We start from the raw sequence: 11046 nt of genomic DNA, 5'->3' as shown, positions 1-11046 counted from the left end.
AGAGTTATAAAAGGGACACCAAGAAGGAAGAATCCTTTTGGTTTCCATGATGAGGCTGTTCCCTGCTCGAAACTTGGAAAACATATCCTTGCTTCCAGCCCAGATGAATTAGCCTCCTGAAAGGAACTCAGAAGGGACTCAACAAGGCTTCATATTTTCAGGTCTGTGCCTTTTGGTGAGCTATTTCTTTGAGTGATCAAGAAACATTTCAGAATTGACTTAAATACTAGGAAATCTGTCAGCTTATTTCTAAATAAGTATTTCTTTTAATCTATACATTAGGCTCTCTACTTGTGATTGCCATACTGCCCTGCCTGTCTTGGAAGTGCTGACTGCAGTGAAATTTGTGCCATCTGGTGAAGAAGAAATTTGATTCCTGTGACTTGACAACCTTGCTGCACTTTCACTCTGCTGATGTTAAGGGTTTCCAGTACCGCAGGCCCAGCAGAAATGTCACAGGGGCCCACAGTGGACAGCAGGTACACCACAGACATCAAAGTAGTGAACGTGTCCTTTTTGTGGACCATTGATAACATTAGATTTTTCCTAAAGGAAATAGATGACTGCATTCAAAGTTTAATCTTTTCAGCTGAAGGAAATGATCAAGTGAAATGGCGCTTACTAGTCTACCCAAATGGGCTTGATGCAGAAAGCAAAGATTATCTGTCCCTATACCTGGGAATGATCTGCTGTCCAAGGAGGGTAGCTCGGGCAAAATTCACCTTTTCCATTCTGAATGCCAAAGGAGAGAAAACAAAAGAGCTCTCAAGTCCACAAGCTTATACATTTGTGCAAGGAAAGTGCTGGGGATTCAAAAATTTCATCCTTAGAGAGTTTCTTTTGGATCCAAACAATGGGCTTGTCTCCAATGACAAGCTTTCCTTCTTCTGTGAAGTGAAAGTAGCACAAGATCCCACCAATCATTCCAGCCAGAATATTAGGAAGCTGGTTAAGGTTCCTGAGGGCTGCTTGGCAGAGGATCTAGGAGGACTGTGGGTGCGATCCCAGCTCACAGACTGTTGCTTGTGTGTGGCTGGCCAGGAATTCCAGGCTCACAAAGCCATCTTAGCAGCTCGCTCTCCAGTTTTCATGGCGTTGTTGGAACATGAAAATCAAGGGAGCAAAAAGAATCGTGTTGAAATCAGTGACATGGATCCTGAAGTTTTAAAGGAAATGATATACTTTATGTACACTGGAAAGGCACCAAACCTAGGGAGAATGGCAACTGAACTGCTGGAGGCTGCAACCAGGTTTGGTCTGGAGCGCCTGAAGCTCATGTGTGAGAACCACCTGTGCAGCAACCTCTCTGTGGAGAATGCCTTGGAAATCCTCATCTTGGGTGACCTCCACAGTGCACATCAGTTGAAAACCCGGACACTGGATTTCATCAATTGTTATGTTTCTGACATCCTGGAGACCTCTGAGTGGAAGGCCATGGTGGTGTCACACCCTCACTTGGTGGCCGAAGCCTATCACTCTCTGGTTTCCATGCAGTGTGCATTCATGGTACCCCCATGCAAGCGTATGAGACTGTCCTAAGATCCCACATCTCCATTTATCTTCCCAAATACTGGCCACATTTGCTGCCACTGAACCATAATATGCTAGGGCAATCTGTGGAAACTTCACTCTTCTACGTGGAAATACTAAATTGTGCCTATCTAGGGGAGAGAAGCGACCACCGTCTTAAGGTCAGAAAAAGGAAATGGGATCTTGAGAATTTAGAAGTCGTGTATCATGCATTCTCAAATCTATGTTTTATATTATTATGCAAAGTGGTTTATTACAAAGTCGATGCCAAACTGAAACCAAAACTCCTGGCAATGTTGCAGACCAACCTGGGGTGGGGCTACCCTTAGAGGCAGGGACCATGAACTTCACTCTGTAAATGCAAGACTCCTTCCTGGCTTTCTGCACCATCATGCATCCCTGGGCACCCCACTTGTAACATGGGCTTTTTACTGTCCCACACTTTTCTCTATAAGTAAACCTGAATCTTACTTTATACAGTTGTTTGACTCCTCATCCTTTTTCTGTATGATAGATAAAGAAGCTAAGAAAAGTTTCCGAGTGTGCTGATGATTTCAGGCCCATCCACAGGATGAACACAATGGATGGACAATGTCACTAATTAACATAGTAGATGGGAGAAATAAATGACCCAGAACTCAGGCTGATGAAGCAAAGGACCTTCACATAATGCAAGTCTTTGCTCATCTTGTCCTGTCCCAGTGACACAGACAGGCAGCACAAGCACTACAGCACATTCCCTCAAAATCTAGGCCTCTGAGCCAGCAGTCCAATCATGGTCGTGGAGAAAAAGAGAGGAAAATGCTCAGATTTATGAAAATGGCAAAAAAGAGAATTAAATGTAGAAACATTTTATGTATTTCACAGGAATTCACGTTGAGGAAGCAAAATTTATTACTTACAACTGCACTGAGAAATGGGTGTTGGCAAATTAACATTATAAATCTCAAAAAGAGCTTTCTCACTGTGAACATTTAATATCCATAAGAATAGAATACATGTTTCTACTGTATTATGAAGAATAGAAGTAAAATTAAAAGTGAGAACGTAGTGGGTTTCATCTCAAACTTTGGGCTTTTGTAAAAATCGCTAGTGGTGTTATTCTGGAATCACCTAGACTATGTAATGGCTCAGAGCTTTTAAAAATATCTAAGGAAATGAATCCCCTTGTCTTGAACAGGTACAGATTTCCAAACATTTGTTTAATCAGGGCTTACAGCTGGTAACCCTTTATATGCTGGTTGTGTAAATCTTCATGAATGTCAATATTGGATAATGATCTGTATAACAATAATGCATTAAAATCACTAAGAGTTCTGTCTTGTCTCTCTCTCTCTCTTTCTCTCTCTCTGTCTTTCTATCTGTCTGTCTGTCTATCTGTCTATCTATCTCTGTTTCTCTTGGTATTTATCATGGCTTGAACTCACAACTCACAACCTGGTTATTGCCAGGCAAGTGCTTCTTTGTCTCAGTTTACTGCCTGACTTTTGCAGATATTTGGTATACATATGTCCTAGTCTTGTGTCCTCACTCCTAGAAGTGTCGCTTTTTCCCCTCAAGCAGGCTGAGATGGTTGAAAATGAGACAAAATAATTCACTCTGTGTGCATATTTCTTGAAAACAACTATGGTTCTTAGATGTTATGGGAATATGTGTTTTGGTATTATCCCCCTCACGTTTTATTTCACTTCCATTCTCTCCTCTTCCTTAAAGAGAATAAAACAGGAAAAACTTTAAAAGAAAACTTTGAGGACACAGATTCCTCAACTGTCCATACCTGACTTGCTGATTATGTAGGAGTCATCCCAGTTGCTTCAGAACTGCTTTTCATTCTACAAGGGAGAATATTCAAGTGTTAATTTTTTCTTTCGAAATATGTAAATAATTATTATCTTTTAAATGACATGTGGAAATTAAAAAGTATGAGTTTCTATCATTGCCTCAAATGAACAACAAAAACATAGAAAATAACTTACAAAGTGTAATTTCCTCATAGTGAAATGAATGGAGCAAAGTGGACTAGGGCAGAAGATTTTTCAGGGCAAGCACAGGTCTTCTCAGTTTCTCTGAGTACAAATATTTGTTACAGTGAATTATTGTCAAGTACTTCATAGTGATGGAAGTTATACTGAATGTGCAAATTGACCAAAAGTATGTTTTCCTTGTAATTCTAGAGAGGAACCAGGCAAGATTTGCAACTTAAGTGGCTAAAGGGCAAAGAGTCAGATATGGCGCTATATTAACGCTGTTGGGAGAATGACATGCCAGCTGTTAAGCATTAGGAGTTAGGACTGAGAATGCTTGTTCATTTCCTCAGTTGGTGTCACAGTTGTGAACTCTTGAAGGCTGATGTACTCCCGTTTCCAGAAAACAGTCATCCCTCTGTGATGTCGGGATTCTATGGAAGGTATTGCCAATCCAACATTACTAGCAGAAGAGTCTTGGGAAGACACCACTTGTTTGACTGCTTATTTCTAAGAAAAATGTATAACAGAAGATGAATAAGAATTTGCCATAACTTTACAGGCATTCTGAAGCAAGGAAATCACCAACTGCATTTGGCAAGCACTGAAAGGCCTGCCAAAGTCCCTGGAGGCACCGACTTACCTGTATCATCCAAAGTTGTGTGTCACACATTCTGGAGCTACTAGTGAAGGCATCTTGTGACACTTCCAACTCTTATGTGCAAACAACACACTAATAAATAAAGTATCTATCCAGGAGTCCCAGATGATGAAAGTGGTAGGAGACTAGTGACAAATAGTAAAATTGCATGACCCATTTCCTTTCCTTCATTCCACTCTAATCACAATATGACTGATTATTTATGTGTATAGTTAGCATGCAGTGATCTCTCAGTCAGCAAATCACAAACCCTAGTAAAACATGGAACAGTGTTAGAGGTTTCTAACCAAAATGGGAGGCAATAGGAGCCAAATATATCTGACCTTAACAGCAGGCACATGTATTAGCCTTATCACACCTCTGTGGAAGACATCTGGGTCTAAATTCTTAGGTACTATAACCCTGAATCTTTAAAGATTCAGTTCCTCTTTACTTTCCATTTTGCACTTTTTATTCATCCTACTGTCATCTTGTAATCTCAATAAACAGCAACTTACTACGTCTCACAAGGTATATGCCAGGCAATACTCTTGTATCTGTACACAAGAATGTGGAAAAATTTTGGCCCATTCAGTTCTAACACAGCTCTAGGGCTGGATTAGAAACAAAATCAGCATTTTCCCACCTTTCATCAGCCTGGTTTAAAAGGCATTGCTACACAAAGAGAATTCATGAAAAAAATGTACAAAACGTTCCTACAAGGCTGATGACTTTTTCCATGCAAATGGAATTCCACAGTGTATCCAAGGAAGAAACTTATTCAATATTCTAAGAAGGGTTAATTTTTGAAAAATTTAACCCTATTTGAAAGGGTCTTCAAGAGCTTGCATTTGATTAGCTTAAAAATAATTTGTGTGTGTGTGTGTGTGTGTGTGTGTGTTTGTGTCTATAATAGTGTTATGCTCATATTTATAAAATAAGATGTACAGAAGAAAATTTATGGCAAATTACCCATGATTTCTATTTGTCTTGTCATTTTGTACCAGAAAGTATTTTTTTAATGTAGAAATATCAAAATCTACACAATAGAATTACAACTAGTGCACATATGTTGCATACAATTCAGGACCTATAATTAACTAAGAGAGCGCAGCAATGATGATTGTTGGGTATTGTACTGATATGGGCATTGAAACTATTTCGGTTATGCTAGTTATTGCAGAATCAGGAAATCATCAACACTAGTGAGGGGAGATGTTTGGACCTGGGGACTCTTGTTCCTGGTAACAGTGGCAGCTGGTGAGACCAGTGGACATGGCTGAGAGACTCAGCAGTGTAGGTAAGCAACAGGCCTGGCGGCCTTCACTGTCTGGCACAGAATGGAGAAGGATTTTGTCATTCAGCAGGAGGGAATGTTTGGCAGGAGCCATGTTGAAGTGAAGTCAGATGAACCTTAACCAGAACAGCTGCTAGCCTCCTTTAGAAGATCCTAGTTGCGTGCAGACACATGGAAATTGATTGGACTGAGCTTATTCCAATGAGTCTCATTTTGAGGCAGGCTGGCTAATGCTGTCTACTACTCCATCATAAGGCAGGGCCTGGTTTAAAGGGAAAGAGTGGCAGGACTCAGAGCACTGTATCCATAGGGCATCTAATAATGAATCCAGAGAGAATCCTGGAAGAGAACGATTTTTTTTTCATTCATTTTTTCTTTTTTGTTTGGTATTTTCTTGTTTTATTCATCTGCTTTTTATTTCTGTTTATTTTGTTCGTAATTTCTGAGGGTGACTGTGAGTCCTAACTTCCTTGTGGGTATGCTTTTTTTGGATTTAATATTTTCTCTTTCAAATATCTTTTAGTCTTCTGCATTAGTTTCCCCCAGTGCGTGGTATCATCTATCAGTTCTGGTTTATTGTAATCTCTTTCCCTTTTGCCATTACTCTGCTTTCTCCAAAATATATTTTGAATCTTAACCTTGAGGACAGATGGGACATATCATGAATTTGTATATTGTTCATAATTGTTTGCATTCTGTTCTAGCTTCACAAATTCAGTTCATACTGTTAGGAAACTAGCAAGTATCACTGTAGGAATTCAACTGAAACAGAAAAGACATGAGAACACACATATCTGACTAATCCTCTGGTACCCAGGCCACCAAAGCAAACCTGGGGGGAAATGAGGTTGGAAAATTTGAAAAGCTAATGGAAGGTTACTTCAATGTGGCAACAAGGTAATTGAATGAGGCTTTGGAAAATATGAAATCAGAAGTAATCTCTCCAGTAACTACAAGCAACAACAGAGATTACCAAAATACAAGACATTCTTAGTGAGGTTAGTGCAGACACAGACAAATAAAAAAATAAAAAGACGAGCTTATAAGAATTATTGAAGCACAACCTAAGAAATAAATGAACCCTTTAAATAGCTTCAAGCAGATATCCAAGAGAAACAAAAATCCATTTTAAAATTTCAGAGCACTTTAGGCCAGTTTGAGGAAAGGGCTTGATACTGAGTTCAGGCTGGCACTTAGTGACAAGGAGAGAAAACAAATGACATTAAAAGCTATTTGCAGACATCATGAGAGAAAGCTTTCCTGGTACAGAAAAGGAATTTAACCTACCAATAATTGAGGCAATTATTTCTCCAGTTAGCAGTGATTAAATGAATTCTACCTGCCCATGTGTAATAGACAAGTTTGCAGACAATAAAAGCAAAAATAGAGTATTAAAATCTGTTAGGGAGGGGCTCAGGGTTTATCTCAGCAGGATAAGCACCTGCCTGGCAAGCAATAGTCCTGAGTTCTATCCCTGGTACCAATAAAAATGAAAAAGACAAAAAAAATCTGTTAGGGATTAGGACTGTTGAGCTCCTCCCAATAAGTTCCCCAAGTACATGAGGGTATGTAACACTTCTGAGTCTGGTGGAAAACTGGAGCACACTCTGAGTATGTAAAATAGAAAAAAGCAAAGCTTTGGAAGAAAGCCAGTGATATCTATTCCTGAAGTGGTAGCCCTTCTTCATGTCTTCCTTCCTTCCTTCCTTCCTTCCTTCCTTCCTTCCTTCCTTCTTTCTTTCCTTCCTTCCTTCCTTTCTTCCTTCCATCCTCATTCCTTCTGTGCTTTCATTCCTTTGGTTTTTGATTCAGGTTGGTATTTAATCCCACATGTCCTTGAAACTGCAATGATTTTCCTGCATTGTGAGTGCTGGGATTAAAGATGTGTTAGACCGCACCGTGCAAATCAGCATTGTTGTTTTGTGTTAAAGGGGATAAAATTAAACACAATGGAACAGAGCAAAATTGGACATAAGAACTCAATGTAAAAATACAAATTTCAAAACTAGATAATCTGAGATCTTCCCTATCTATCATATTGTCTCTTGTTTTCTTCCAAATAGTTGTCCATGTCTTACAAAACAGAGAATTCATACTGAGCAACCTAGGATAAAATTAATCCAAACAGTATGAGAAAGGAGTTTTAGGTCTTTAAAATCAGACAATAAGGAAGTCACTAATGGCTGTGCTAGAATCTCTGGTTTGCTTCAAAATACCTGTGCGTGCTTTCATGTATGTGGAAACTCAGTTAAACACAACCAGCTTTTAAAAAGACCTTATTATATAGAACAAAGCAAAACATGGATAAAAGTATCGGACTTGAAAGAGATGATAGAAGGAAATCCCCTCCTTACTACATTGCCTAGGGTCAACCTCTCAAGGGACTTCCAGATTACTGGCTCCCACTTGCTAATGGGTGGGGGGAGAAGATGTGATGTTTGTTTCTCAGCCTGCAGGCTGGCAGGCTCACAGCTGCTCACCGTGGGGAGAGGCTTTGCTTGGACTCCTGGCACTCCCAGCATGACCCATGTCCCAAGAAATGCCAGTGGAACTCAGTATTGTTACTAGTTCCAAACATTGGGTCCAAGGAGTGAACTGGGTTAGTAGGAGATCTAAGAGCTCTGAGCAAGTAGCATTTACAGTTATCCCACACTAGACGTTAGATTTAGAGACATTCTACCAATATTCCCTGTTTGTACCTTTCCCAAATCCATGTCTCTTGCTCCTGACACTGTATCAGATTACCCAGAAGAACCACCTCTTCCCTCCCAGTACACCTATTTCTCATGGAGCCTTGAATCTGCTCCTTTCACATTACTTCCCTGCAAGTGGCTTTCACCCACATGCGATCCCAAGGGAAAAGTTGCCTTATTGACCTCTCTGTCCTGCTTTGCTCCTTACCACCAGAAAGGAATACACACAGAGGGCCTACTGAGAACAGTGGCATGTTGGAGTTACTATCCTCCACCCGGCCTCTCATCTTGTCAATGCGAGGAAGGCGATAGACCAGAGAACTCCCCCATATGAATGAGAACAAAGAAATTCTGGGATAGTAAAACAGACGGTTTTCATAAACATATAGAAAAGACAGGTAGGATGAAAATTGACTGACTCTCACATTTTGAGTGAGACACACCTAGGGCAATTGGATTAGAATAGGGTGGGAAGAACCACCATACGGTGGATCCTGTCCTAAGAGTTATAAAAGGGACACCAAGAAGGAAGAATCCTTTTGGTTTCCATGATGAGGCTGTTCCCTGCTCGAAACTTGGAAAACATATCCTTGCTTCCAGCCCAGATAAATTAGCCTCCTGAAAGGAACTCAGAAGGGACTCAACAAGGCTTCATATTTTCAGGTCTATGCCTTTTGGTGAGCTATTTCTTTGAGTGATCAAGAAACATTTCAGAATTGACTTACATACTAGGAAATCTGTCAGCTTATTTCTAAATAAGTATTTCTTTTAATCTATACATTAGGCTCTCTACTTGTGATTGCCATACTGCCCTGCCTGTCTTGGAAGTGCTGACTGCAGTGAAATTTGTGCCATCTGGTGAAGAAGAAATTTGATTCCTGTGACTTGACAACCTTGCTGCACTTTCACTCTGCTGATGTTAAGGGTTTCCAGTACCGCAGGCCCAGCAGAAATGTCACAGGGGCCCACAGTGGACAGCAGGTACACCACAGACATCAAAGTAGTGAACGTGTCCTTTTTGTGGACCATTGATAACATTAGATTTTTCCTAAAGGAAATAGATGACTGCATTCAAAGTTTAATCTTTTCAGCTGAAGGAAATGATCAAGTGAAATGGCACTTACTAGTCTACACAAATGGGCTTGATGCAGAAAGCAAAGATTATCTGTCCCTATACCTGGGAATGATCTGCTGTCCAAGGAGGGTAGCTCGGGCAAAATTCACCTTTTCCATTCTGAATGCCAAAGGAGAGAAAACAAAAGAGCTCTCAAGTCCACAAGCTTATACATTTGTGCAAGGAAAGTGCTGGGGATTCAAAAATTTCATCCTTAGAGAGTTTCTTTTGGATCCAAACAATGGGCTTCTCTCCAATGACAAGCTTTCCTTCTTCTGTGAAGTGAAAGTAGCACAAGATCCCACCAATCATTCCAGCCAGAATATTAGGAAGCTGGTTAAGGTTCCTGAGGGCTGCTTGGCAGAGGATCTAGGAGGACTGTGGGTGCGATCCCAGCTCACAGACTGTTGCTTGTGTGTGGCTGGCCAGGAATTCCAGGCTCACAAAGCCATCTTAGCAGCTCGCTCTCCAGTTTTCATGGCGTTGTTGGAACATGAAAATCAAGGGAGCAAAAAGAATCGTGTTGAAATCAGTGACATGGATCCTGAAGTTTTAAAGGAAATGATATACTTTATGTACACTGGAAAGGCACCAAACCTAGGGAGAATGGCAACTGAACTGCTGGAGGCTGCAACCAGGTTTGGTCTGGAGCGCCTGAAGCTCATGTGTGAGAACCACCTGTGCAGCAACCTCTCTGTGGAGAATGCCTTGGAAATCCTCATCTTGGCTGACCTCCACAGTGCACATCAGTTGAAAACCCGGACACTGGATTTCATCAATTGTTATGTTTCTGACATCCTGGAGACCTCTGAGTGGAAGGCCATGGTGGTGTCACACCCTCACTTGGTGGCCGAAGCCTATCACTCTCTGGTTTCCATGCAGTGTGCATTCATGGTACCCCCATGCAAGCGTATGAGACTGTCCTAAGATCCCACATCTCCATTTATCTTCCCAAATACTGGCCACATTTGCTGCCACTGAACCATAATATGCTAGGGCAATCTGTGGAAACTTCACTCTTCTACGTGGAAATACTAAATTGTGCCTATCTAGGGGAGAGAAGGGACCACCGTCTTAAGGTCAGAAAAAGGAAATGGGATCTTGAGAATTTAGAAGTCGTGTATCATGCATTCTCAAATCTATGTTTTATATTATTATGCAAAGTGGTTTATTACAAAGTCGATGCCAAACTGAAACCAAAACTCCTGGCAATGTTGCAGACCAACCAGGGGTGGGGCTACCCTTAGAGGCAGGGACCATGAACTTCACTCTGTAAATGCAAGACTCCTTCCTGGCTTTCTGCACCATCATGCATCCCTGGGCACCCCACTTGTAACATGGGCTTTTTACTGTCCCACACTTTTCTCTATAAGTAAACCTGAATCTTACTTTATACAGTTGTTTGACTCCTCATCCTTTTTCTGTATGATAGATAAAGAAGCTAAGAAAAGTTTCCGAGTGTGCTGATGATTTCAGGCCCATCCACAGGATGAACACAATGGATGGACAATGTCACTAATTAACATAGTAGATGGGAGAAATAAATGACCCAGAACTCAGGCTGCTGAAGCAAAGGACCTTCACATAATGCAAGTCTTTGCTCATCTTGTCCTGTCCCAGTGACACAGACAGGCAGCACAAGTACTACAGCACATTCCCTCAAAATCTAGGCCTCTGAGCCAGCAGTCCAATCATGGTCGTGGAGAAAAAGAGAGGAAAATGCTCAGATTTATGAAAATGGCAAAAAAGAGAATTAAATGTAGAAACATTTTATGTATTTCACAGGAATTCACGTTGAGGAAGCAAAA

At 40.8% G+C, this 11046-nt stretch overlaps 2 protein-coding genes across 2 annotated transcripts; both read left to right on the top strand.

Annotated features, from left to right (window-relative positions):
* Positions 1–414: 414 nt before the first annotated feature.
* On the top strand, positions 415–1539 carry LOC134472338 (speckle-type POZ protein-like). Its single transcript, XM_063233663.1, has one exon. The coding sequence runs from the start codon at positions 415–417 to the stop codon at positions 1537–1539; it is 1125 nt and encodes a 374-aa protein (XP_063089733.1).
* A 7501-nt stretch (positions 1540–9040) lies between these two features.
* Positions 9041–10165, top strand: LOC134472337 (speckle-type POZ protein-like). The gene has a single exon (XM_063233662.1). The coding sequence runs from the start codon at positions 9041–9043 to the stop codon at positions 10163–10165; it is 1125 nt and encodes a 374-aa protein (XP_063089732.1).
* Positions 10166–11046: the final 881 nt, after the last annotated feature.

The sequence above is a fragment of the Cavia porcellus genome, unplaced genomic scaffold (genome assembly GCF_034190915.1).
Source record: "Cavia porcellus strain 051 isolate PalLab524CR breed Dunkin Hartley unplaced genomic scaffold, mCavPor4.1 scaffold_23, whole genome shotgun sequence".
NCBI lineage: Eukaryota > Metazoa > Chordata > Mammalia > Rodentia > Caviidae > Cavia > Cavia porcellus.
The sequence above is the reverse complement of the archived record's forward strand: the minus strand, read 5'-3'. Positions and strand labels throughout refer to the sequence as shown.

Excerpts from the sequence above, each read along its gene's own strand:
- LOC134472338 (XM_063233663.1), top strand. The coding sequence starts at position 415 with ATGTTAAGGGTTTCCAGTACCGCAGGCCCAGCAGAAATGTCACAGGGG.
- LOC134472337 (XM_063233662.1), top strand. The coding sequence starts at position 9,041 with ATGTTAAGGGTTTCCAGTACCGCAGGCCCAGCAGAAATGTCACAGGGG.